Raw genomic sequence first — 26,536 nt, 5'->3', positions numbered from 1 at the left:
TAAAAATAACTTTGACATGAACTTAACAGTATAAGGTAATGAAACTCAATGAATCAGAAACAGAAAGTTTTTGCGTTTTAAATTGAGTTAAACATCAGCGGTTGCGCGCATTCCTGTCGTGCCCGGAGCCCAAAGGGATGAGAATTTCCGACATCAAACGGAAGAAAAACTGCAGCTTTTCTTTTGTAGCGCCATAACTCTGCTAGACTTCTGTAAAACGACGCTTTTAATGAAGGCCAGAAGCTCACCGTAATGAAGACCTGCAGTCAAAAAGCACATTGAGCGCGTCCGCGCCGCGCCCCATCTAGACGTACGGTAATGGACCATCTCAAAATGTCTTTATGTAGGATTATATTCCAGTAGGATTATATTGTGTTCCATTGGTCTCCATCTGCTAGATAACTTCCCAATATTAGAACCCAACACATTACCATTAGAGACCTTACTGTTTTCATTAAAGCCAATACAATCCCCACTAAAACCAGTCAATCTGTTAGAATGTCTGTGATGGTCTTCCCTGTATTGTTTCAACACCTTTCATGAAGTTAAATAGTCATGTTTGTTATGAAAGGTTTCTCTGAAGTGGGACATATTATTAACAGAACAGAAAGAGTCTTGAATCTAATCACTTTGTCATGCGAAGTTTATTGGGAGACCATAAAGTAACCAGCAAAATCTGAGACGCGCGTCCCCTGGAGAGCCGCGCGCTGTGAGGGGCGGGGTGCCAGTCTCTCCATTCACTACCAACACTGAAACTCTCATACAGTGTTCAAGAAACTTTGTTAAAACATTTCATTTGAGTTTATCATTAATGCATGCGTGCTCACTCCTGTAAGATCATTTAAAATGAAGTGCGCTCTTGTAGGTGACGTGCACATCTGTGTTTGGATTTTAAATTTTCTTACCTTTTCATTGATTTATGGAAGCCCATCGAGGTTAAGTCTGTTCCAGGGCAATCCCTATTCAGGCTCGGTCTCACGACAGAGGAACAAGTAAGTGCACCTCTTAAAGTTTAGCTGTTGATTTGGTTGTATTAAGATGTATTTTTTGTATGTGTGATTGGATCTAAAATATAACTGCAGAATGCCCTGCACTGTAACATGTGTTCTGTGAGATCGCCTCATACTGGCCCTCACTATCTGAATTTTAGTCAACTTTGTCCTAGTCCACGTAGGCTAGATGCTTTTCTTCCCATGTATGTCATGGACAATCAGTATCATTATAATAACGTGCAAATCGCATGTAAAAACTCACCCTTGTCTTATAAGCATCCTTTGGCCTCGTAGTTTTTTAAAGACTTCAGAGCATTTGTCATTAAATATTAGCCTTATATGTCAATTTCAGGATTTGATTAATTAAATAAATGATATTACTATGAGAATAATATGTAGAATAATCACTATAGTTATTTGGTTAGTTTGGGAAATTTGATTTGGTAAAGTGTTTTCTATTTTTATATTATTTGTAGTTTCCAAACATGAAGTATTTGGATTGTTATATTTTTGCTATATTTCTGTTTTGTATTTATTATTCTTTACTTTCCCCCAGAAACTGGTGCGCGTTCGTTGTGCACAGAAACGTGTCGTGCGCGGTGTTGGCGGCTACTGAAAACGTCATGGAGCCGCATTACGCGCCCTGCGCGCCGCATCATCCAGACTGTGCACAGCGGATGATGTAAGTGTCTCCGGGGAGCGCGCGGTGGGCGGAGGGGTGCGCACTTTTACTGGTCAGCAAGGAACCCGTCCGGTTGTGTAATGCATGAAGCCTGGGATCAAACATTTTTTAAATGCTGGAAAAATGTAGTTTGACATTTTGGTGAATCAGTTAAATGAAAACTAACCAACTATTGTTGGTTCATGAGCGTGCGGCGCACACCCATTTATCTTCGATGATCTGTGTCTGGCGCACACATCCAGACTTCAGTATTTTTATTAGAGGAAGTGCCCAGAGATCAGATTAGATGACATTGCTCCTACTTGGAAAAGCATTGCAGTTTAATTGGACCCAGTGACTGTCAGGTCATCTTATCAGTATCCAAATTATTTATGACTGCTGATCTGCCAGAGGCTGCTGAAAAACAGTCCTGGTGTGAATGTGTCAGAAAACTTCTAAAAATGCTTCAGTTTCAATGTCAAATGCACATTTCTTTTATTGCTTATTTAAATGAAATCCCCACAAATTGTTTTGGGATTCTAGCTGTAAATTGCACACACGCTAAAGCAAATCTCACCAACTACCTAAACACCCCAACCAAAGCTGCACTCCAGATGTGTGTCACTCTCAGGAGTAAATCAAAATAAATGATGCACATAATTCTTCACTGTTATTTCACTGAAATGTTTGTTTACAAGGCCCGAGAAAGGATTGGGTCATTTAGCAAATTATTAATGTGTATATAAACGTGTGTAAACTGCCATTGTGGATTTCCTGAGAAGTGGTGTTGGTTTGGAGCAGGACCACACGCGTGTCCCAAATCATAGTACACTGAAATTAGTACATCAAAGGTGTCTTGCATAGTACACAAGACATCATTTCGCATGTAGAGTAAGTAGGAGAGTTGAAACAGTGTAGCGCTTTGTTTGTTTCCATTTGGCGCTGTTCGTTGCACAGAAATATTAACTTTTCTGTAAAGATGGTTCATAATTTAGATATATAGCTTATATATATAAGGCTTACATTTTATCCAACCTCGGGTCGAAACAAACCAGCATTTTTAGAGAATGCTTTTAACATCACAATCTTTGTAGGTATCATACTCGTTTGAGGACGATATACAAAGTAGGCTACAAACAGGTGACGGAGCTGGAGTGGAGATGTTGTCCAGGGTATCAGGGTCATGACTGTACTGAACTGAAAGATGCCCCACCAAGACCTCACGTCCTGGAGGAACCACGTCAGTCCAACAACGGGCAACAACAGAGCGTGCTTGGTAAACATCTTTCATTATTTGGGGTTTCCAAAAATGTAAAGTCAGCAGACTGTTCATTTACTATATGTTTGGCTTGGTTGTTTCAGGACCAGAGCTTTTCTCTGGGACACACCCTTGGGCACCTCAAGGGCATAGCGGACCTGCTTTTGATCCCTTGACGCAGACAGGAAAGCACCCACACGAGAGTCGCCGAGTTCAGGCGTTAGAGGAAGAAGTGGAACGTCTAACTCAGACAGTCCTCCACCTCCAAAGTGCAATGACATCGGCCAATGCAAACCTGCGGATGGAGTTACAGGAAGATGCCAGCAAGATCATTGAAAACATGTTGGGGAACTTGCGACAACCGCAGGATGTCAAGACAGGTGGAACTGAGAGCATCCTGTTCCCGTACGACCTTCGGGAGTCACCGGGGGCAGATGAGCTCCAGAATCAAGTCACCCACCTCTCCAATACGATCAATACCAATACAAACAGCATCCAAGATCTGCACGTTCGGATCCAGAGCATTGACGGACAGCTTCATCAACTAACAGAGACGACCGCCTCAAATCAACCTTCCTCCACAGCTTCACCCGACGAGTGTCCATGCCAGTCGCACATAGATAAGAAGCTTTCCGCCCTCCGTACGGAGCTTCTCGAAGGCATGGACATCAAATTATCTGACCTGAAGAATGCGTGCGACTACAAGGTGATGTCGGTTCAGGAGCATTGCGAGGAACAAGAGACTTCATACTTGAGCTTGGCCGAGCTTCTCGACTCCAAAGAGACCGAACTCCGCAAAGAGATTCAAGACTTGCATCTTCTTCTTCCAAACACAACCTCCTCCCCGGGACTGAACAATGCTGAGGTCCAGAAGCTACGAGACAACCAGCAGATCCTGACCGATGCCATCAGGCAACAGAACGCCACCCTTGCGCAGATTGACGCGCAGGGACGTGTTCTGGAGATGAGCGTAAAAGGTGCGGAGAAACTTTGCCTTAACCTTGAGGAGAAGTTGAGAGGCGAACGACTTAAAGAAGAGGAAGAACAAAACCAAGCATTTGAAGACATGATCAATAATGTGCAACGGAACGGATCAGATCATGACCAGCGGCTGGAAGTCCTGGAGAGACGCTCGCACATCCTGCAGGATGAGTTGGGCGTACTTGCTCATAAGATGAATGCCGTCCCAGTTCTCAACCAGTCCCGAATTCTTGAGGGTCACAATGAAAGTGTGCAGCAGAAGGCCGAGACGCTGGAGGTGGATTGCAGGCGAAGCCAAGAGCAAGTGGCGACGATGACGGACTTGCTAAACGCCCTTGATAGACGCGTGGCGAGCATCGAGGGTGTTTGTGGCCGCTTCGAGCCGATGTCAGACAGTCTGAAACGGATTAAAGATGGACTCAACAAACACGTGAACGGCCTGTGGACCTGCGTCCGCCAACTTAACAGCACAGTGCGCACACATACCAGAGACATTAACACGTTCAAAGCCAACTCTTCACGATTCGGGCAGGACGGGATCACCAACATGCAATATACAGGTACTTGATGCTTTTATGGTGATGATGAAATAACCGTGATGTCCTTATCCGAAGACACAGGACAGTCCTGCTGGAGAAGCCTGAGGTTTGGCAGTCTTGCTGAGGACCAAAATTTTCATCGTCAATTTTACTTTAGCTTGAAACTGATTCTTTTGCTGATAAGATTGATAAGGTGCAAGAACCTTGATGTGAGCGATTATAGAGATTTGTGTGATGTTTAATGTGATTTTTCAGCAGCAGCACATCTGTTCCTGACAGCCTAAGTCTCTTTAGCGGTAAACCGCTTCACTGCACTTTCCAAAAACGATCTAGTAACCTTATGTCATTCATCCTCTCTTCGCGGTCAGTGGTCTGTTTGTGTTAGCGCTACTAGTAAAACATCCGTTTTCGTGCAGCCGCTGGTCTTCCTCCGGGTTTTGGTAGCTTTTAGACACCACACATGAGGTTGTGTTTTACACAAAGATACTTAAGTGTTACCGTTTACAAAGGGATTTCCTTTACAAACACAAGAATATGTGTGTATGTGAGCAGGTAACTCCTGGAGGATGTCGAGTTTCCCCTTTGTCTAGTAATGGTGCACACATGTCACAACTGGACGGGCTCCAGAATTGAGCAACGTCTGGCCCCTGTCCCGACAACATTGTGTGTGTGTGCTTATGCGGGCATCTGCTTCTCATTTGACGATTTTGTGTTGGCAATTTTTAAGATGTTCTGGATACATTAGTCAGAGTTCCACCCATGGTTGAGAATAATGCAAACTGTTGCAACACACACGGAGACAGGGTTTAAATAAAGACTTTTTAGGCATGGCTTGCGCTTTTCAGAATAGTTTGGCGTACAGTAAATCCAGAGGACAGACACAATGGCTCTTGGAGGATTATGTCTCGTGTGTGCTTGTGTTTAGTACAGAAATCCACTGATTTACTCATGTGCTTTTTAGAAATTTGACACAAGTGTTTACAAGCATCTGGGGGCATACAGATATAATCGGTTATTTACACTCGATCCAGTCTGTTTTTAAGCTATGCTACCATAGTATGGCTTTGTTCTGAAACCTAGTGAATTACCTCGCTGTCTGCTGCCTAAATAGGCAGCTGCATTTGGAAGGATCATTTATTATTATTAAAGTACTTGCAATTGTACTATTTCAATTTCAAATATTGTGTGAGTTCATTAATCTGTTAAAATATGTCTTTTTATATATTTGTCAGCCATCTTAAATTCCTGAAGTGAACTTTTCCAAGTGTATTGTGGGTTTGCAGTGAAGGATAAATATAAATCTGCCACAGAATTTGGCTAAACGTTGGTTTTTCTGTGAATGAAAAGTTGAGATATTTCATTTGTATCCAAATCATGAGTAATTTTTGGGAGCGACTGGTATAGGAAGTGAAGTCATTCGTCTCTTGTTGGCAGCTGTTGTCAGATGATCAAGTTGGTTATTTTTTTGTGAGTAATTTCCAGATTTTTATGATATTTTCAGGCTCATGAATAGGGATGGTTTTAAAAAACTATGCTGAAAATGATGTACAAATATTGTAGCCCACCGATTACAATATATATCTGTCAAGACCATTCGCTGATACACTTTTATATTTTAACTCATTTTGCATTAGTGTACTTTATATTAAACATTTTAGGTGGTATAGACTGATTCAAGGTCAGACATTAAAGGTACAGTTCACCCAAAAATGAAACTTCTGTCATCATTTACTCGACTTCGAGTTGTTCCAAATCTGTATAAATGTATTTGTTTTGATGAACACACAGAAAGATATTTGGAAGAATGCTTCTAACCAAACAGTTCTTGAAACCCATTGATTACCATAGTGAGAAAAATTACTTTTGAATTTTTTGTTCCGTTTAACACAAAATAAGATATTTTGAAGAATGTAGTACAGCAAAAAGTTCTGGGGCACTTTTGACTAATATTTTTCCTACAACTGTTTAGTTACAAGCATTCTTCCAAATATCTTTCTCCGTGTTCGACCAAACAAAGAAATGTATACAGATTTGGAGCAACTAGAGAGTGTGTATTTTGGGGTGGACTATCCCATTACAACATCCAGCAACTTAAACAACTTTTATTCAATAAACGTTACCAGAACTACCAATATCTCCTAACAACCTTATAAGGGAACTCCGCCGAAAAATGAGAATTCTGTCTCAAATTATTCACCCTCACGTCGTTCCTCAACCCTAGGACCTCCGTTTATCTTCAGAACGTAAAATAAGATAGTTTTGAAGAGGTCCAGGAGCTTTTTGTCTCCAATGTAACCAAACGTCAAAGCGCTGAAAGTGAGTAAAGACATGCTTGAAACAGTCCATGTCATTCCAATGGTTCAGCTTTCATTATATAAAGCGACGAGGACACATTTTGTGGTCAACCAAACAAAAGTACCAAAAACCTTAAGAGATATTTTGAAGAGTGACGGTCCCCAAAAACGGTCGGTCCACATTGTCTTCTATTGTATTGACACAAAACCAATGCAAGTGAATGTGGACCACCGGTTTTCTGTTGCCAACATTCTTCAAAATACCTTCTTTTGTGTTCTGCAGAAGACAGAAAATCACGCAGATGCTGACTAAATGGCAAAATGTTGATTTTTAGACGAACTGTGCCTACATGGAGATCTCAGTGGGTTTGGATGAATCTCAGTGCCTGTATGAATGTTTTGTGTGTGCTCGAGGGAGAGCAGCTGTGAGATATACAGCACTCTTCTTGTTTTCACTCACTTCATTTCTTGACCTTTGACATATGACCTGTGAGATGAACTTCCTCCCGCACATCCCGTCTCATCGCTCACACACACACGTATTTAGATACATTTTATCTGAAGGCTCTATTCTGGGAGAGTGTGAATTATCGTCTGAACGCTGATACCAGCTTTAGGAATATTGTTTGACATCCCATAATGCTTCTCTCTCTGTCTCTCTCTCTCACTGCAATTGACAGATGGCATCTTTATTGCATTCCTTTCTTAAGATAAACACCTTTACAATGTTTGTGTGTGTGTGTGGTCTATAATTATTCTTTCAGATGAGATCTCAACAATGTCTCAAACTGAGCTCAGATTTGTCACGTCTGCAATCCAAAATCAACATTATGCGAGATCTCAATATGAACAATATATATGTCATATACATGAGTAATTTAACCAATGTCAATGAGCTAAGATCATCTCACATCTGTTCGAGTTCATTTCCCCCAAAAAATGTGCCGAAATCACAACTGGTTTGTCCTCTTCATTGAAATAAATCCAAATGTATGAAGACGATTCAATGAATTAATTGCACACATGTGTGTGTCAGTGTATGAGTCAATGATGCTGTGTGCCAGACGTCTGTCACGCGTGTATAAAATCATGTGAGCGAGCTCAAGTAGGGTGCGACATGTAAATCTCTCTCTTTAACTAACAAAAAGTTGTGATGCTACAAATGTAAAGATGTTCAGTATAAAGGCTCTGTTATCATTTGCTCATCCTTGTGTCATTTTAAACCTGTTTAAATGTCTAAACCTCATAACAGATGAATGTTGTAAGAATATCCCGGCTCTTTTTATACTGTATGATGTAATGTGGATCAACTTCCAACATGACCAAAAAAGTGTCATTAAAGTAGAGCAAATGATGACATCTTTAAGTTATTATTCACTAAACTCCTTCTTCTGTCAAGATTTGTTAAGGTTAGATTGAGATCCATTGGACAAAAAACACGACCGTGCCCAAAATGTTCTGTGTCTTATAAAAACGTCTTTTTATAACTTTCATGTATATGGACTCTAATAACAGATCAGCTGAATGCTGGGAGTTTTTTTTTGAAGCAGCTGAAGTTGTATGTCATACTTGTAAAGTGTCAGGCATTAATTTCTTCCCACCCGTTATGTCTGTCATCGCTCTTCTCCAGGTGTTCGTGATGGTACACCAGCTGTAAACGTGTCCATGGAAGGAGACCTTTCACTCTCACAGCGGCCCGTGATGATGTCAGGGGAGGCGGGGCCTCCTGGAACCAAACTCTCATTGCACGCCCCTCAGGGCACCAATGTGAGCATCACACCCGTTACAGGCTACGCCGGAGCTCCTGGTACATGCACTCAGATTCACTCATTTCACTGAAGAAATTTAAAATTAATTTGGTCATCACACAATTTTTCATCTTGTTGTTAACAGGTTACCCACAGTATCCTGCGGGTGGGCTCAGTCCCGATTCTGTGTCCGGTATTTAACACTACTGAACACTACTGAACGCAGTGTTGGGAGAAACTAACCAAGTAGATTTTTAGGAACGTAATTTATTTTGTCAAAAGGTTATTTCCAGTCCAACACAACAATCCTTACAGATTCTGTTTTACAGTAGTTCCTTTAAAGTTTGGCACTGTTACACGGAGATTGATTTAATGAGTCTCATTTTTTGTGTGCCAGATAAATACTGATCTGATTATTGATAAATCATACAATTAAAGGCATAGTTCCCCCAAAATCATTTACTCACCGTCAGATTGTTCCTTACCTATATAAAATTCTTTGTTCTGCTAAACACCAAGGAAGATATTTGGAAGAACGTCTGTAACCAAACGGATCTCATCCCCCACTGACTCCCACAGTATTTATTTCCCCTACAATGGCAGTAAATGGGGGACGAGATCCGTTTGGTTACTGACATTCTTCCAAATATCTTCCCTTCTGTTTTGCAGAAACAATTTGTACAGGTTTGAAACAACCCGAGAGTGAGTAAATGATGGCAGAATTTTCATTTTTGGGTGAACTATCCTTTTATACTGCTAAATAAAACCTTTAAACAAATATAATCAAAAATGAAATTGTTCACATAATTTACTCATAATTTATTCAATCCCAGATGTTTGACTTGACTTAGTCAAATACAGTTACTTTTATTTTATGATTATAAGTATTTGTCACTGTGTCTACATAGGTCCCTTTGAATCATTTGGATAACTTTAGGGAATTTTTGAAATCCTCTTTCATTTGTAAGTAACTTTTACGGCAACAAAAAATCAGGTCTCAAGATTATTTGCACTTTTTCAATTGGCACACCTGAAGTTTCTTAAATTTACAAAACTTTAACAGAGCCTCTGAGAACATTTTAGATGTAACCAGTCACTACAACATTTCGAGTTAACGCCTGATCTTTTTTACGCTGACTTGTATAAAATGATCTGACAAATAAATACATGTAAAATGTAAGATTTTTGCGGTGTTTTACCTTTAACAAATCCACGAGGGATAGAGAGTTTTGATAGTTGACTGAACTGTCCATTTGAGTTGTTCATAGTTAAAGGAGAAGTGAGGGTGCGTGAATAATCCTAACATTTTAACTCTTAAGTGAACTTCTCCTTTAACTGTGTTAATTACTTTTTGTATTTTAATATAGTTTACTGTACACAGTAGCTTGAATTACTTTGCTTCTTACTTTGGTCAGTTCTCTACCCAACACTGTCGAAACAGAAATCCCATTTATAATAATCCAAATGTTTATACATAACATATTTGTTTTCCTTTTTCCATACAGCACAGATTCCATTAAAGATGGTTCAAATGGCCTCAGGTACAACTAGTTTATCTAAAATACGTTTCATAAATCTCATTAGGTGACAGCAAAGTGAATGAGTGTGTTTGTGCAGGTGAAGAGCGAGCGATTACACGCGTGTCGTTTTCGGCCGGTCTAACGCTTCTGCCGTTTCCTGGTGAAATTGCCATCATACGATTTAACAACGTTCTCTTAAATGATGGAGGACATTACGACCCGAAAACAGGTGCAGTTACACTCTCTTGGTTTTCATTTCTGTGAATTTGGTTGAGACGTCCTTGCCATTATTTTGATGGGAATCTTCATGTTTCTAGGCATGTTCACAGCACCAGTGGATGGACGGTACCTGCTCAGCGCCGTTCTGACAGCACAGACTGGAGAGCGAGTGGAAGCCTCTCTCTTAGTAGCCAACCGCAACATCCAGAAGCTCTACACCGCTGGAGTGGGGGGCGGAGCCGGTGAGGGGTGTGTCTGTGGAGGGTCCGCCTCTCTGAGTCTTGCTCTTAATCTGAAGCGAGGTCAGAGGGCGGGGCTTGTGCTGACCTCTGGGAAGCTGGCGATATCTGCGTCCAGTGAAATTCTGTCTTCATTCAGTGGGGTGTTGCTTTACCCAACAGTGGCCAAACGATAGCCAACGGCAACACTAAAGTCTAGAGTTCCATACACAGAAAGACGTCTAAAACCACTTTGGAAATTCTGGGGTTGAAAATCTAAGATGAAGATTTTTATGACATGATCACGTGAGTCATGAGGTTTATGTCAGCTCAAGTGTAAAAGAAGAATGAACCAACAAATATTAAAAACAATTATCATCTTAAAACGTATAATTTTATGTTTAGTTTGTTTTTCAATTTAAAATTTTCATTATTGTCGAAAAATGCAAAAGAGAAACCAATTGTCTCATGGTTTTATGGACCTTGTATAGACCACTTCGGGAGACGGTGGTCCAGAAGAACTTCCTGTTTAAACAAACATTTAAACAAAATACAACAATCAGAACATTCATACCCATATAACAATTTTAAACTGATGTCTTTTTTTACTTCCCTGTATATGTAAGATTAAAAAAATCTGACAACAATTATAGGCTACAATAATATAATGAAACCGGAAGTGGTTCTTGATCAGTGTTTACATCTTGCGAAGTGGTCTAAATTTTCCTTTGAGATGGAAGCTAAACAGAATGAGCATCCATTGAAAAAAAACAATAGCTCAACATTAATTGGAAAAACTACATTTGCATGGGGTCTGTGTGGTGGGACACTTGACGTTTGTGTGAAAGCAGAAGTCAGAAAAGTAATTGACGTGATCCAAATAACTACACAAAAACGACACAATTTTGTAGATTTTGGAATTATATGTTTCTATCTGCATTCTGAGCAGTTATGAGATGTTGAGCTTTAACTTTTTCACATTGCATTGAACATTTTTGCTTTTTAAAAAAGTCCCAATATGCACAGCGTAAAGAATGTAAATGTTAATGAGTTGTCACAGAATAAGAATATGAATAACTCAATTTCGCCAAGAAAGTACATCAGATAGAACCTTACAACTACAAGGTGACCCGAATCATCCTGGGCACAAGCTAACATGGGTTTTGTCTGTCATTGAAGTTACACAAAGTGTATTAGAATTTATGCCACCCGACGACCGAATTCGAACTCTCTTGCTTTTTTTTTCTTAGATATCTTACATAACACTTTACAATAAGGTTATATTTGTGAACGATAGTTAATGCATTGGCTAACTAAAAGTAACAACCCTTTTGAAAAAAACAGCATTAGCTGGGTAAGGTATGTTTTGATGCTGGTTTGGGCATCAAATGACCAGCACATGACCATCTTAAACCCGCATCAAACCATACTTAACCAGCATATGCTGTTGTTCTTCAACAGGGAATGAACAATATAACAGCATTTATTATTATATCATGATGAATTCAACATTTACTTATACATTAAAAAATCAAACTTTTTATCTGTTCATCCACATAGACTAACATGGATTGCCATTATCACAAACAAACATTAATAAGTGCTAAAAACTGTATTGTTGGTTCATGTTAGCTAAAGCGTTTACCAATGTCAACAAGTTTAACCTTCTTGTTAAGTGTAACTCCCTAACTCGCAATTCTTTGTTTACAAGTTACACACTAGATTTCAGTTATTCATGAAAGATGTGTTATGTGTTTTTATATGCGGTCATGTTGAATGTTTAATCACTGGTGCGGTCATTTGTACACAAACAGGACTACTGTATGCAGAATGTATTGCTGATTCTCCATATTTTCGTTTTATGATCAACATGAATGTATATGCCCTCATTCAAATGAGACAAAATGTTTTCTGTAAGTTTAAATGGCATGTTCATTGATCATGTCATTGATCATTTATAACTGTCTTTACAACGTAATATATGTTTTGTGCAGAAAAGAAATGTACAGCTACAGTATATACACCCGCAAAGGCATTTTAATTGATATGACAAGTGCAACAAAAAATGTTACCAAATATGTGCAAATAAGCTTCCTGTTATAAATTAAAGCTTTTTTAACAACAGCATGTTGATTCTTTGATAAATCTGTATAATACATTTCACTTTTCACTGTTGTTTTGTCGGTTGTGCTTCGACAGCAGTTCTGTTTCTCAAACTACATCCGTAAGACAACTCAATCTGACACGTGCCTCTGAAGAAATATGTTGTCAAAGCAACTCGTCCAGACAGACTTCAGAAACGGGTTCCCTCCAGAAGCAGAACGAACTGAATTCTGGGTGGACAAAAGCTGAGTTTTGCTCTCTGTCCAGCAGGGGGAAAACATGATCCACCAGTTCGCTCAGACGACGGTATCTATCACACAAACATCAAATGATGTTCAATTACAAAAGAAATACAAGAAGGAGAGAACATGTGTACATAAAAGTGACATTTGTGCTGTGATCTTACGATGTCTTGAGTGTTTTGCATTGCTCCTGATTTACTTCTCCTCTCGTGTTCACTGTGAAGATGCGACATGTAGGAACACCAGTGTGTTTATAGGCAAACACATCCTGAAATACACAAAAACAGATTCCACATCAGAGCAATTTTACAACACCATGATATAATGAACAATGTGTCAGATGCAGATACGTTTTTCACATATTTTTAAAGGCATGGTAGGCGGTCCTCTCCAGAATTTTTTTTTGTCATGTTGGTTGGAAATCTCTTTACATTCTGATAGCAATCAAGAAGAATAGTGGTCCAATGATATTTTTATAATTATGTATCGTCTGTGAAAGGCATGGGACCAAAAAACGTTCGTCCAATCAAAACGTTCTGGCCGAACGCTGCGACTGGTCGTGGGTTTGCCTACATTTTCAGCCAATGTATTTTGCATAGCACTGCGCACCCTGTTCACGCGGACTTCATACGTCATCAGCGTGCTCATGTTCTCTGTGTCAATGTAGGGAGATCGGTGGACAATAAGCAACAATCAATCTTCCCTGCGGAATGGACAACAAGTAAATCTACAAAACGTAAATCAGTTTTTGAAAAATCAGTGACAGTGAAAAAACGTCTGAATCATGAAAGAGGTAAACTCAAATTAACATTCGTTACGTGGATTTACGAAACACATTCATGTCTTTGGAGGAGGTGTGGCTTTGGAGGGCAAATCACACAGAGGGTGGGATTATTATTTCTGTGCTAGCAGGCTAAAGTGAGTGCCTTTCCAAATCAACAACCCCACCTTTAAGTGTCTCGATATTTTATTTGGGTCACTACTTATCTGAAGGTCATTCTTAATAATCTCATATTGGTTAAAAGTTAATTTTGTATTTGTACAAGGTTCATTGTAGGCTATTCAATAATTTAATACAAAATAAATTCTTACATTACTGCGGTTGCCGAAGGCTGCATAGAACGGCTGTAAATTGTGAGGGAAAAGATTCTTTATGTCTGTCATACACTCAATCTTAAATATCTCCGGCTTCTTCTCAATCACCTCCCTGACAGAGAAAGAGGGAGAGAGAGAGAGAGAGAGAGAGAGAGAGGAATGCAACTTTATCTCACGTTAGTCATTTCAGAGTATAACTAAAGTGTCAATGAGGTGTTTATACAGTATATATCTGTCTGATGATAACTGCCTGAGGTGTTCTGCATGCCCTCGTTTATAATGTGAAATGTTTTATGTCAGATAAAACACTGGTGATAAGATTATCTATCGTGTTTGTGTGTTTGTACCTGTGGAAAGCAGAGAACAGACTGCTGGGTGACAGCATCAGAGGTCCTCTTGGTAAAATGGTTCCTTCATCATTAACCCAATGTAAATAGCCTCTGGTCATGCCCGCCATGCCAATGGCCCGTGCAGAACAATAGAGAAACTTATAGCCATTTCTAAAAAAAAATCAAGTTTCAAGTGTTAACTTAGTCTTGGATGTTTCTCCTAAAATCGCAGTGTAGCGTCCATTCACACAGAACATGCTTTTGAATTACATTGCTCTACTTTTTCATTATTTATCTTTGTAAACGTGCGTTTGACTGATGTGCGTGACCGTAAAGGCAATTGCAGATTGAGTCTGAAATTTACATCCAAAATTTCTGCACGTAAAAAAATGACCTCACGTTGCATCAATCACATTTACACACTGCCTCCGATATTTTTGTCTGTTATAAAAAAGTTGGGATTGGGTGCGATATTCTGCGTTTTTCGCATCCGTAGTAAGCATTTTGAAAGGCGTTTGACAATTCTGAGACACCGTACAAACGAGCGCCATATACGAAAATTTCTGACTGCATGTGCAAAGCGTCTTTTGCAGCACTGAGTGCCACTTTTTAAGACAGCATGTCAAATTAAAAGAATTTAACTTTTACACGCAGTGCTGCTCAACAACGTTCCAAAGCAGTGGGCAAATCCCTTCCTTCTTCATTGGTTATTTACATACATTTATTAAATTTGGTAGAAATATTGTCAGTAGTTCACAGAATGAAGAAAATTCTAATTTTACCTAAACACAAACCTAAAGAAAAACAGAAAATGAATTATGAAATGGTCTGTGTACATCAGCTGTACATTAATAATACATTGTTTGTGTAAATGGATTTGTCTGTGTTGGTGTGTGTGATCTTACTCATGTATGGTGTGGTAAAGTTTGGCGATGCCCTGATGGGTCCAGTCTTTACCGAGCTGAGGAAGAAACTGACCTAAAACATCAGACCTGAAAAGGAAACCGAACTCTGTAATCGAACTTCATGTTTGATACTGTACGCAAAAATCAATCATTTCCTTCAAACAGTTTTTACTTTGTGATCGTGCCGTCAATATCAGATATGACGATCTTGTCACTCCAATCCCACAAGTAGATGGTTCCTTCACATCGACATGTGCCCTGATACTGCGTCGTGATGCTGAACACAATATCATTGGGTCCATCTTTGAGCCCAAGACCGGCCTGATACACACACACAAGCAGACATGTGGTTTAGAGGTTTAAGTGGACATTATCAGCAGTGGTGGTTCTAGGCCACTGTAGCTGGGGAGGCCAGGCAGGGACCACTTATGCTTTTAGAGGGCACACCAACAATTGTTGTCATGATTATTTTTCAGTCATTTTTCATTTGAAAAGAAGTTCGGCTTAAATTTGCTCTGTTTTGGTGAAATGTCATTCCAGATTTAGGGGGGACAGTCGGGGGGTCAAGTGTGCTGACAGGGGGGAACTGGCCCTCTCTGGCCTCCCCTAGAACCGCCCCTGATTATCAGATGTTATGTGTAAACGTCTTCTCACGATCTGCTCTGATGAGAGTCGCAGTGATTTCTTAAAGGAGGTCGTGTGATGGTTTTCTAACGCTGTGGGGTTCAGTTCTCTGGATTCCTCCTCGCTCGAGCTGTCTGCAGTCACCTGTCTGAGAAGATGCGTCACCATCTGAGTTCACCGTCAAATCAATGGATTTGTCGTTGTAAGAAAACAACAGCATGTGAATACTAGAATAATGAATAAAGCTCACTGTGAGGGTCTGTATTCTTCATGGTGGGAGACTCCGACTGTGTTTGCTGTCTCTTGTTTTTTGGATTGTGACTGCCAAATAAAAAATACACAAAATAAGAATTTTCCATTCTTCTTGTGTGTGCTGTATGCTTATATAGAGCCACAGACAAATAAAAAGACCAAATTTAATTTATTCATCATTTCTAGATGTATTGTGGTCATCAGCGTGTCTGTTGATTCACAAAATCAAACCTCAGGAGTGACATAAAGTCATCAGCAATCAGAAAGACTCACAGCATGACAAAACCCAATAAAACTAAGATTATCACATGAAAAATAATTATGTTTGAACTTTCCCTTAAGTACATGTAGAAATATTTCTGTTGTTTTGCTTGAAAATGAAAGTAAACTTATTTTGTATTATTTGCGGTCTGAAAAGATACAGAGATTCAGCGTTATGTCACCTGTTTTCATTTTCTGAAAATAGAAGCAACATTTTTGTTTGAAATGTGGTAAAAAATAGTGTCAGCGGTTCACTGAATACATTTTTATCTAAACACATATAATAAATTCAGAAAAACTGAAAATATTTTAGAAATGGTCTTATTTCTCAGCGGCTGTTAGTCTTCTACAGACCTTACTCTTCCTCCAGAAGCACCAGCTCTTTGTCTTTTTGGCCATTTTTTCTTTAACCCAACCCTCCACTGCAGCCTAGACAAACACATTATCCAATCAGTCACTTGTCATTTATTATTATTTACTTTCTATCTTTATGAAGAGATCAAACCTTAGGCAGATTCTTCTGAAACGCTTGCATGCTGAGAATCAAAGGCGCTGCCAGCATCCAGTTATAATATCTGTAAACACATCACATTATAGGACACATCTGATACAGTAATAAACACAAAATCAATTCTTAATTATATATTGTTGATACACAATACAAGTCAAGAATTTTGGAATTGCTTGACTGAAATGTTCCTAATGATCTTAAAAATCTGCTGAAATGTTTGAAATTTGACAAAATTTGAGACAAAAATATGATTGTTACAACATCAATTTCTAGCATTATAAATCTACATTTTATTAAAAAATATTTTTGAAATAGATAACTTGGACCAAACAAAAGTAAAAAAAACAGCGAATAGATTGGGAACTCCTTCAATGGTGTCTAAAAGTACAATTTTACAAATTCAAAGGGTGCCAAGATTGAAGATGCAAATATGTGACACAAAGTTTTGATTTTTTTAGATGCTTTTAGTTACAACATAATTTCTACAGGTGCAATTGTGCTACTCTCAAGTTTTGATAATACACAACATGTTTTTTTTAAACCCGTGATTTGCTTTACCTGTTGCCAATTTTCACCACCAGGTTTGGATTGTCAATGATGTTTGGATTGTCTGCAAACTCCTGATGTGTGACCATTTGATCCAGAAATTTCTCTACAAATTGATTTGAAAGACACGTTACATGTAAGTTTGCAATATTGAGATAATGTTTAATATTATAATAAAATTATTATATTAATAATATAATGACATCATTTGAAATGGATAGTCACTGCAGGACAGAAGTGCATCTTCAGATTTTAACTGGAGGCACATGAATTTAAAAACGACTTTTAAAGTGGAATATACAGATTTTTGAACCTTTATTGATGTCTGCATCATCTCCCAGACCTCCACAGAGAGACAGAGACACAGACAGCAGATCAGAAGGCGGTTCAGATGAACACTCTGTTCCACTGTCTACGGCCGTACCGCTGCTTGTCGACTGTGGAGATGGAGAACGCTCACAGTCTTCCTCCCAGTGTCCCCTAAACAGATCACTAACAGACAACACACATCACATATACAGATTAACAAAACACTTAGTGCAGAGGAACAGGACAGTCAGGACAGTCGGGAACAGTTCTCAGTTGTGTTTCTAAGATGATTTTCCTTAAATTGCTTTTACACGAAGAGTATACAGTATAGGTGTGAAATATAGAACAAATGTAGATGACAACAAAGATCTTTAAAACAGTTTTTGTGTTATTGATGGTACCTTGGGAAAGTAGCGAGCAGCTATGTGTGGTTCCAGCCCATTGAGGTCATCCAGGTAAATGTCTTCAGGTCCCTGATGATGACTTCTCCTCCTCACAACTACACACATAACATATGACACAACACACACTTGTATAACTTTACACATACCCCATAACATATTATCACAAATACAAAAGATCAGAAGTTATCAGTTTCAACTGCAAACAAAACAAAACAAATATCAAAACCTGCGTCAAATATCTGAGCTACCGCACTCTTATTTACGAAATAAGGTATGTCACGTGATTACTGTGGACAAAATAATTCACAGCAACATCATTAAAATGATCTTTATTGATTTCTTTAAAGAAATTATTAATGCTATGTGTCAAATTTAGCTTTGATTTGTTTGTTTTGAGTTTTCTTTTTTATATATATTTACAGGACTGTTTCTCAACAAGGGGGCACGAGATTACTTGGAATTATTTAAAATAAACAACAAGATATTTCCCATACTGTAAAAAGATTCAGTCCTCTCAAAACTTGACTTGTTAAACGTAAAATGTTAATCTGGGTCAGTAAATGTTTTGCGAATATAACAAATGCCTGTAAAAAAGATTGTTGCCTCACACTGTAAAAAATCTCGTAAAAAAACGGATAAAGTACTGGCAGACATTTTTATTTTACGGACATTACGTAATACTAAAATACTATTTAAAGCAGTGCAAAATGTAAAATACATTTTTTAGAGTGCAAATGATATGAAACATTAAGTGTGCCAATTTTGAGTTGGACTCAGATTTTTTTACAGTGAGTGTTTGGTTATTTTTATTATTCTTTCCAGTTGTTGTCTTGCTGTTAATAAGAATGAGAGCTAGAAAAAAGTTATCACACAGTATAAATATAAAAGCAACGTCTTCAAAGTTACATTTTGTTACATCGAAAAAGTGACAAGAATCTCAATCTCATTACCTTTCCTCTTGCAGGGTGATTCTGAGATGTTCTGAGACTCAGGGGAGATCTCCTTCACGTCTCCCAGCGGATGAGCTGACGGTTGATGTCCACACACACAGTCTGATGACGCTTTGAGAATATGAGGTTCTAGTTTGGACGAATGTGGAGTCAGTTTGTTTGGATGATGCTCCAGCAGGTGCGTTTGTAGCTCGGATGTGATCAGATGTGTTTTCTCTGTCTGATGCTGTGATGCTGATGCAGGACGTCCCGTGTGGTGTCCAGGTCTTTGTGTGTGATCTTTGAGGGGATAAGATGTCTGAGGTTTGTTTGTGTGAGGTTGAGCAGTTCTGGGTTGAGGTCTGAGGATCGGACAGACATGTTCGGCGGACTGGAGACCGTGTGTCATCATATCATCAAGGATGATGTTCTGAAGGGATTGTGCTCGATCTCTCTAAATGACATGCAGAATCTATTTTAATATCTGTAACATTTATCTATCACAATGCACATTTAATCAATCTTTGATATACATTAGTGGCCAAAGATGATGTCGAGGTCAGCCAAACTGCTGAAACATCATGCCAGTAAAGACATTTAAAACATACTGTTTGATAACACTAAAAATGATCCTAATAAAGATAATTGTGTTATATAATTTTGACATAGGAATGAATTATTTATGCATTTTATTGCCTTTTCTGCTGAAATTCTCATCACCGTAAGCCTCCTGATTTGTCTGAGTGATTGATGTACTTAAATAATTTGTTTGAAGTTTTAAATAAAACCAAAATAAAAAAATATGAAAAAAACAATTGGATGTTCTCAAATGACAGCAAAATGAATGACAAAATACCCACTAAAAAAAAATAGAGGAATAAAGAGGTGTCCACTGATATTCTCATCCTCCATAACGTTTTTTAAAGACTGTTTAAACACACACAAAGATGGATTTTATTTAAAGATACACATCTATTCATACCTTTTAAAAGGCTAACAAGTTAACAAACTACTTTATATTTTTGTTGTTTAAAAGTTGATGTTTTTTTTTTGTCACCCTGTGTCACACTGTCCCCTTCTCATGACCGATACAGGCAGTTTTTGCACATTTAAAGTGTAATATTCTATTAAAATATAATTCAATAAAGTCTTATTATGTATGATTAATAAAAACTTGCTTAGACCGTGTCTACACCGGACGCGACAGGCACGACATGACAACTTGCTTGTTCTTAGGGTTTTATTTTTGCTTAGCATCGTGCCGCAACAGTTGTGTCACAGTGTTAGGCATCATGGCTTTGCTTGATTTTAGCAAAACATGCTACGAGATTGATAGTTTTAAATGGTTATGGTAATGAGAATTTTTAAGACTATTTTGTAAAATTGTTTTTACATTGTTTTAAACTGTCAGTTAAAGTTCAGCAATTAATGCCTTTAAACATGTCATACCTCATTTTAATTGAATATTAAAGAAAATTAGTTGATACATGCGATTTTAAGAAAATCATGGTTCACATAGCTTTCCTGTAGCTCAGTGGTAAGAGCAAGGTTGTGGGTTTGATCCCAGGGGATTGCACATACCTATGTAAAATGTATAGGATAAAGCAGTGTTAGTCGCCTTGGCGTCTGCCAAATGCATAAATGTAAAGGCAAGATTTTGTGGGAATCATCGGTGTTTGCTTTTAATGATTAATCCATCAACATATGGTATGGTAAATAAAAAAACACTTTGGACATCACTTTTGACCATGTCTGTGCATCATAACTGTTTCAGAAGCGGGGTTCACACTATTTGGACTTATACACATGATAAGATGAAAGATTTGAGTAAAGATACCTTTTTAGATTCCGGCAGTTCTCCCCACGTCCACTGCATATGTGAGTCTTGATCAGATCTGTCTGAGCAATTCTTCATCAGTTCTGAATCACTCTTAGCAGAACTGGACTCCTGAACACTTCTGGAAAAAAATTCCATATAATGATTCATTTCATTCAAATTTAATATGCATTGTTGCAAAGCAACTCTCAAGTTAATACATTTTGGTACAGACAGTATATAATACACTGTATTATTGCAAAAACCAGTCATAAATTCAAAAGCTGCTTTGAATTTGTAATTTTAATCAAATTGCCTTTACAAGTCACTTAAACTTAAATTATATGATATCAAATTCATTAACTATATACCGTAAAGTACATGAATTTAAATGCAACTTCATTTTATAAATTCAAGTGACTTGTAAAGTTTTTGTAGATTTTGAACTAAAGAATTAAGTTTAACTTTTTACTATGTTTACATTTGTGAAACGAAATAAGAAAATAATTGTCTGAATAGGTTTGTAATCAGACCATTGTATTCATAATGCGTGAAGGAAGAGTTTCATTAAAGGCTGAGTGAATTTATGTTTAAATATGAGTCAGACTGACAACAATGATGATGATGAAGAAGAAAAGCATGTCCGACTTTGTCTTTGTTTCTCATGGTTTCTTCTTTCTAAAATATCGCATCTGCTTTGGCCTGCTCACCTGTGATATGTAAAAGTCGCTATTCTTTGAAAAAAAACTGCTGAAGAGTAATATACAATGTGTATTTGTGAATAAAGTAAAATGCGTGTGAGCACCTGTCTGTCGGCCATTCTCCATCAGAGAGAGGATAGCTGTCGAACCGTCTGAGAGATTGTCTCACTTCACTGCCCGACACCCTGAAACCATAAAAACACATCAATGATGTCACTTGTGTCACTTTATTAGTGTGTTTGTGTCTGTCAAAACAAATCAATCATGAGAGCGTGTGAAGATTTCTGGGTGGGATGTGAGCATTTGTGTTTAATTAGAGAAAATAAATACTGGTTTGCTCTAGGAGGACTCTGCTCGTCTATCCTCTGTTCGGTCGTTTTAGGTTTTCTTCTTCTCCTTTTTTTCTTTTTCATCACAGTGCTGTCATCCTCCATGACCCCGTCCTCTACGCATGAACCTATCACAGGTGACTCTTGTCCCCAGAACACCGCATCACAGTCTGATGGTAGGGGTGATGTAACTAAATGGGCAGGAATTGTCTCCTGTTTAATGAATTAAAAAGCTTTATGAGAAAATAGATCATCATTATGAATGTTAGGTTTTCATGTATTTATACTTACACTGTCCTGCTGGGTCTCTTGTACAAAGAATGCTTCTCCATTATCTCCCAGCTTCATGTGAAGATCAACTGGTGATCCATTCACTTCTATATCCACCTGTAAGGATGAAAAGAGATGGATTTATTTCATTTGATTTATTTAACTCTAGTGCTGTTTGAAATTAAATAAATGTCTGGTTTAATGTCACTGGGGTCTTTATACACTGCAGAATTCTTTTTTTTCATTTACTTTTATCAGCTAGAGGTTAACTCAAAGTCCTCTGTGTCTAATAGCTAATAAGATCATAAAAAATAAGTGCAGGAAAATGATGCATACAAGGAGATTTAATGGACCAGAGCATAAATTATCTCGTTATTTTCATTTAATTTTGTTCTATTAATATTCGTGATTACAGATCAAAACAACAGCTGCAAAAAACGATTGTGATATAGAAAACCACAACTCTATAAACATATCTAACAGATAAGATTTTAATATTATTTAGAATTTATATACTACTATATATATACTATTTTCTATGTCCTTTGTTTAATTATATGTTATTTTGCATTCTGTAACATGTGGTGATGTAAAGTAAAGTAATTATTGAGTATCATAATATCATCAAATACCAGATAAAAAAGAGGAGGGTGCATTGAAGGTACAATTAAATTACAAAATATCAAATAAATAAATAAATATATAATAACTACTTTTACCACTACTACTACTAGCTGCTACTACTAGTACTACTAATAACAATAATAATATAGCAATAATAAGTAAATAGATTAAAAAAGAATGTGGTAATTATTATTTATGTAAGCATTTAAGTACTATTTATTTTTGTCTTAATAATCAAAGCGATTGACACTAAACGTGTCATTGGTCACAAAAGCACAAAATTAGTGGTGGGCCGTTAACGGCAGTGAGACTCTTATCGCGCGTTAAAAAAAATGTCGCCGTTAATCTATTCTCAAAGTTGGGTTGGGAGCTGGGTCTATACTACGCAAGCTATGATGACTTTCACCTTGATATTTTAGCGCGGATGTATACCAGCTTAACTGCACTGTACGGGGCGAGAACGAGATTTTTCAACTCGCGTCATTCGCGGAAGCAGAAGCCGGCTCATCATCTCATAACCAGGGCTTCATTCGCGAGATTCGCGCAGCAAGTAGGTCTATCGCCTCTTTGCATTACATTTAAATCACTCGCGCTTGAGGCGCCATTCGCGTTTAGTCTGAACACAACATAACGTTACTGTGAAATTACCGCATCAAACGTGACGTGCTAACATGGGTGCAGCTATGAAGCCGCCGGGTTTGCTTCAGGGAATATTAATTTTTAAGAAGCTTCCCAATAGAAACATCGCAAGACTAAGGTTGTTTGCACCTTGTGCAATGCGGAATTGGTTTAAAAAAACACTTTCTCTCAACAGGTAGTGGTCTAGCTTTAGTTGAAACCAGTAACTTTGTATTGAGATCTAATGTATTATGGCTCCTATATGACATATCGCTTGTTGCTCCCTCACTCTTTGTAAGTCGCTTTGGATAAAAGCGTCTGCTAAATGACTAAATGTAAATGTACTGTAGGAGCTCTTCCAGTCTCAAGTACCACCTAAACGGAAATCATCCCTTAGCTAATGCGGAAGTAAACACAAGATCATCTTATTGAACATAATTTAATTTTCATCACCAATTATCATAGTAGAACAGCTTTCTCAAGCAGTTTGTGATGCATTTTGGAAACAGGACATGAGCCCCTGGTCTAATGCGCCACCTGGCTTGAGAAACCCGTTCTCAAAGACTTACTTTTAGTCATTATTTGGGTAGCACACATATTCTGAATGCCTTCGGCAGAATTCAAATGAGCCATTTTAATCTAGATTAATCTAGATTAATTTTGGAATTAATCTAGATTAATCTAGATTAAAAAAATGAATCTATGCCCACCACTACACAAAATATACAGCAAATCACAAATTTTGCATTATATTTCAGTAGCTGTTTTAGAAAAATAATGAAAACCAGTTGATTTTGCTGAAGTGTTTGAGACTTGTGTCCCGAGCAGCCACTCATTGTTTACTTTCATTACTGTCATTGATATGAATGCTCTTCCGGTGTCACAGACTTTGTTAGAGGATTCTTTCTGAAAATACGCTGCATGTTATGAGAGACACACACTCACCACCTTCTCTCTAGAGCGTAGGACCCTCAGTTTGCCAAAGCGGATGTGGAAAGGTGAGCACAGGTACGTCCCGTCAGGCTGCCGTATCACCACCACATCAATACAGCCTGAGAGAGTGGCCTGATTTAAACCTTTATACAGCTCCTTCACCGTCACCAACACCTGCCCCGCCAACTGACCCACATAGTTCATTCTGACTACCTGTGACACACATAAACACATCAACAGTATGGACGGACAAAAAAATCCCTAAAAGGGATAAAAAACAACAAGTGACAATATTTCCCTACAGGGAAACCACAGGATTACATACGCAACACAGACCACATGCATACAGGTAAATGTATATAAATATGGTAGATCTGACCTGTTATTTCTGCTGACGTGTTCTATCAGTATGACTTTTTGGTATAGATTCAGAATGGTGGGAACATTTTCAGGATCCAAATTTCTACTCACGAGTATTTGTTAGTAAAATGATCACCCGTCTGATGGCAATATTAAAGTTGGCTGATGGAAATGTATTAATAATGTCAACAAACCGGCAGGCACATGAATACATTATGTTTGACATTTTCTCTTGTTATCGTTTGATTTTAATCAAGTTTATTTTATTTCTATACCGAAAAGGCTTGATGTATATATGGTCATGTGGTTCCTAAACAAAACTTTATTGTCACGTACCTCTAAAAACACATGTTTGAATAATTATTTATATTCTATACAACAGCAAACCGTAATCGTGTGTATCAAATAATAGTTGAAATGCTTGAAGCTGTCAAGGATTAAAAATTTACAGTTTGAGATGCTTGACGGATTATTAGTTACAGTTCAATTATTCAGTTGACTTTTTACATTTTATAATTCTCTTTTGTCTTCATCTAGATTTTCCTCATTTTTTTGCTTACATTTTTTAAGGTATATAATATTTATCTCAGCTTGAGGTAATAGAGTCTTTGTTACAAATAAAAATAGAGTTGAGAAATGTCATGAAATGTTTTTGAAAGAAGTTTAAGACGTTATATTGTAATATATATAAGCTTGAAAAACATCCAATCTGTTCTCATGCATCCATTGAGAAAGCTTTTTTAACATTACTCATTCAAACACATGCATACGCTTAGCACACCCATATGATTCACACATAGTAGATGACAAACACTCATGATTCATGTTGACGCATAACTAAACCGACACAACAGACGCCAAATAATGCACACGCCTGACAGGACACGATTCAAAGCGGAAACTCATTCACAAACAGACACACATGAGGTCTCAGCACCTCGAACCACATCCTCTGAAAAACCATCTCACACCAGACAAAGACAGATCTTCTGTATTGCTTTTAGCATGACGGAAGAAATAATTGCCATCTAGCACCCATCTGTGCTTTAAGAAATGATAAGAACATTCTTTGCACTATAAAAAAAATATTGATGTGATGCTTTAACATTAATACAAGAACAGTACACGACTCGTGTAGTTTTTAAAGGGCTGCTATTGGCTTGTGTCTGTCAGGTGAGCAGTCAGGACACACTTTCTTCTGCCCTTGTTGTTGTTCGAGCGGGTCAGGAGGGTTAAAACCTTTCTAGTGGATTATCTGTAAATCCCCTGAAGTGAAACACAAACTCAATACTGCATGTGTGAAGCACTAAACACATCAGAAACTGAGATCCAGCTCTGTCCAATTACATCCACACGCCACACGTAAACAGTTACAGACACTTCCGTACATTTGATAAAACTTCAATCAAAAACACAAGTTGACCTCTTAGAAAAATGAACAACACTAATCATTGTTTCCACTCAAAATGACATGAGTTTTTACAGTCATCACAAACAAATGAAACATAACGACAAACATACAGATCGTGCGTTATTTGTTAGAGTTTGTTGTCTTTGCTTGAATAGAAAAAAAACTGTATGCTTTATGCTGTATGCTTAATAGTTTTCACGCAGTTGGGGCGCCAGAAAAAAACAGTTTTCAGCTGTAAAATTACATTTGCCCAGTTTTCCTGTAAATTTGCTGTCTTTTTGTGCAACTTCACGTCATTTCAAAAATGCATTTTTTTTTGTAAAATTCAGTATTTTTTTACATTTTACGTGAAAAATCTGAGACCCTCTTAAAAAAATAAATAAAATAACAACAGAATTTTTTTTTAAAATGAAGATTTTCTTTTTACAGTGATGTTCACCGTGGAAAATAATGATATTAGCTGCTCACCTGAGGGGTTGATGTTTGAGCTCCTGTGTGAATGATATAAGAGGCGTTTAGTGCACCTGTTTGTCT

At 37.9% G+C, this 26,536-nt stretch overlaps 2 protein-coding genes across 7 annotated transcripts; one reads left to right on the top strand and one right to left on the bottom strand.

Moving 5' to 3' along the window:
* The first annotated feature begins 761 nt into the window (after window positions 1–761).
* emilin2b (elastin microfibril interfacer 2b) lies at window positions 762–12,554 on the top strand. Its single transcript, XM_056750679.1, has 9 exons — window positions 762–992; window positions 1,549–1,674; window positions 2,748–2,929; window positions 3,016–4,452; window positions 8,356–8,532; window positions 8,619–8,666; window positions 9,979–10,014; window positions 10,091–10,222; window positions 10,311–12,554. The coding sequence occupies exons 1-9, from the start codon at window positions 847–849 to the stop codon at window positions 10,625–10,627; spliced, it is 2,601 nt and encodes an 866-aa protein (XP_056606657.1). The 5' UTR covers window positions 762–846; the 3' UTR covers window positions 10,628–12,554.
* On the bottom strand, window positions 12,448–26,536 carry LOC130424730 (phosphatidate phosphatase LPIN2-like). Of its 6 annotated transcripts, none has more exons than XM_056750646.1 (20): window positions 26,471–26,536; window positions 24,244–24,444; window positions 22,078–22,173; window positions 21,788–21,999; window positions 21,562–21,642; window positions 20,778–20,898; window positions 18,962–19,394; window positions 18,010–18,106; window positions 17,612–17,793; window positions 17,311–17,404; window positions 16,747–16,816; window positions 16,596–16,670; window positions 15,979–16,049; window positions 15,759–15,876; window positions 15,277–15,425; window positions 15,105–15,191; window positions 14,218–14,370; window positions 13,868–13,982; window positions 12,940–13,043; window positions 12,448–12,843 (listed from the first exon to the last, which is right to left on the bottom strand). In XM_056750646.1, the coding sequence occupies exons 2-20, from the start codon at window positions 24,433–24,435 to the stop codon at window positions 12,699–12,701; spliced, it is 2,595 nt and encodes an 864-aa protein (XP_056606624.1). In that variant the 5' UTR covers window positions 24,436–24,444; window positions 26,471–26,536; the 3' UTR covers window positions 12,448–12,698. The 6 variants fall into 6 exon arrangements, 5 of the variants coding, with proteins under 5 accessions (XP_056606624.1, XP_056606608.1, XP_056606616.1 ...); XR_008906971.1 differs by lacking the exon at window positions 26,471–26,536 and adding an exon at window positions 13,385–13,478 and having other exon boundaries at window positions 12,809–12,843; window positions 24,244–25,554; XM_056750630.1 differs by lacking the exon at window positions 26,471–26,536 and having other exon boundaries at window positions 24,244–25,554.

The sequence above is a fragment of the Triplophysa dalaica genome, chromosome 1 (genome assembly GCF_015846415.1).
Source record: "Triplophysa dalaica isolate WHDGS20190420 chromosome 1, ASM1584641v1, whole genome shotgun sequence".
NCBI lineage: Eukaryota > Metazoa > Chordata > Actinopteri > Cypriniformes > Nemacheilidae > Triplophysa > Triplophysa dalaica.
Note: the sequence above shows the minus strand (reverse complement) of the source record. Positions and strands in the feature narration are given on the sequence as shown.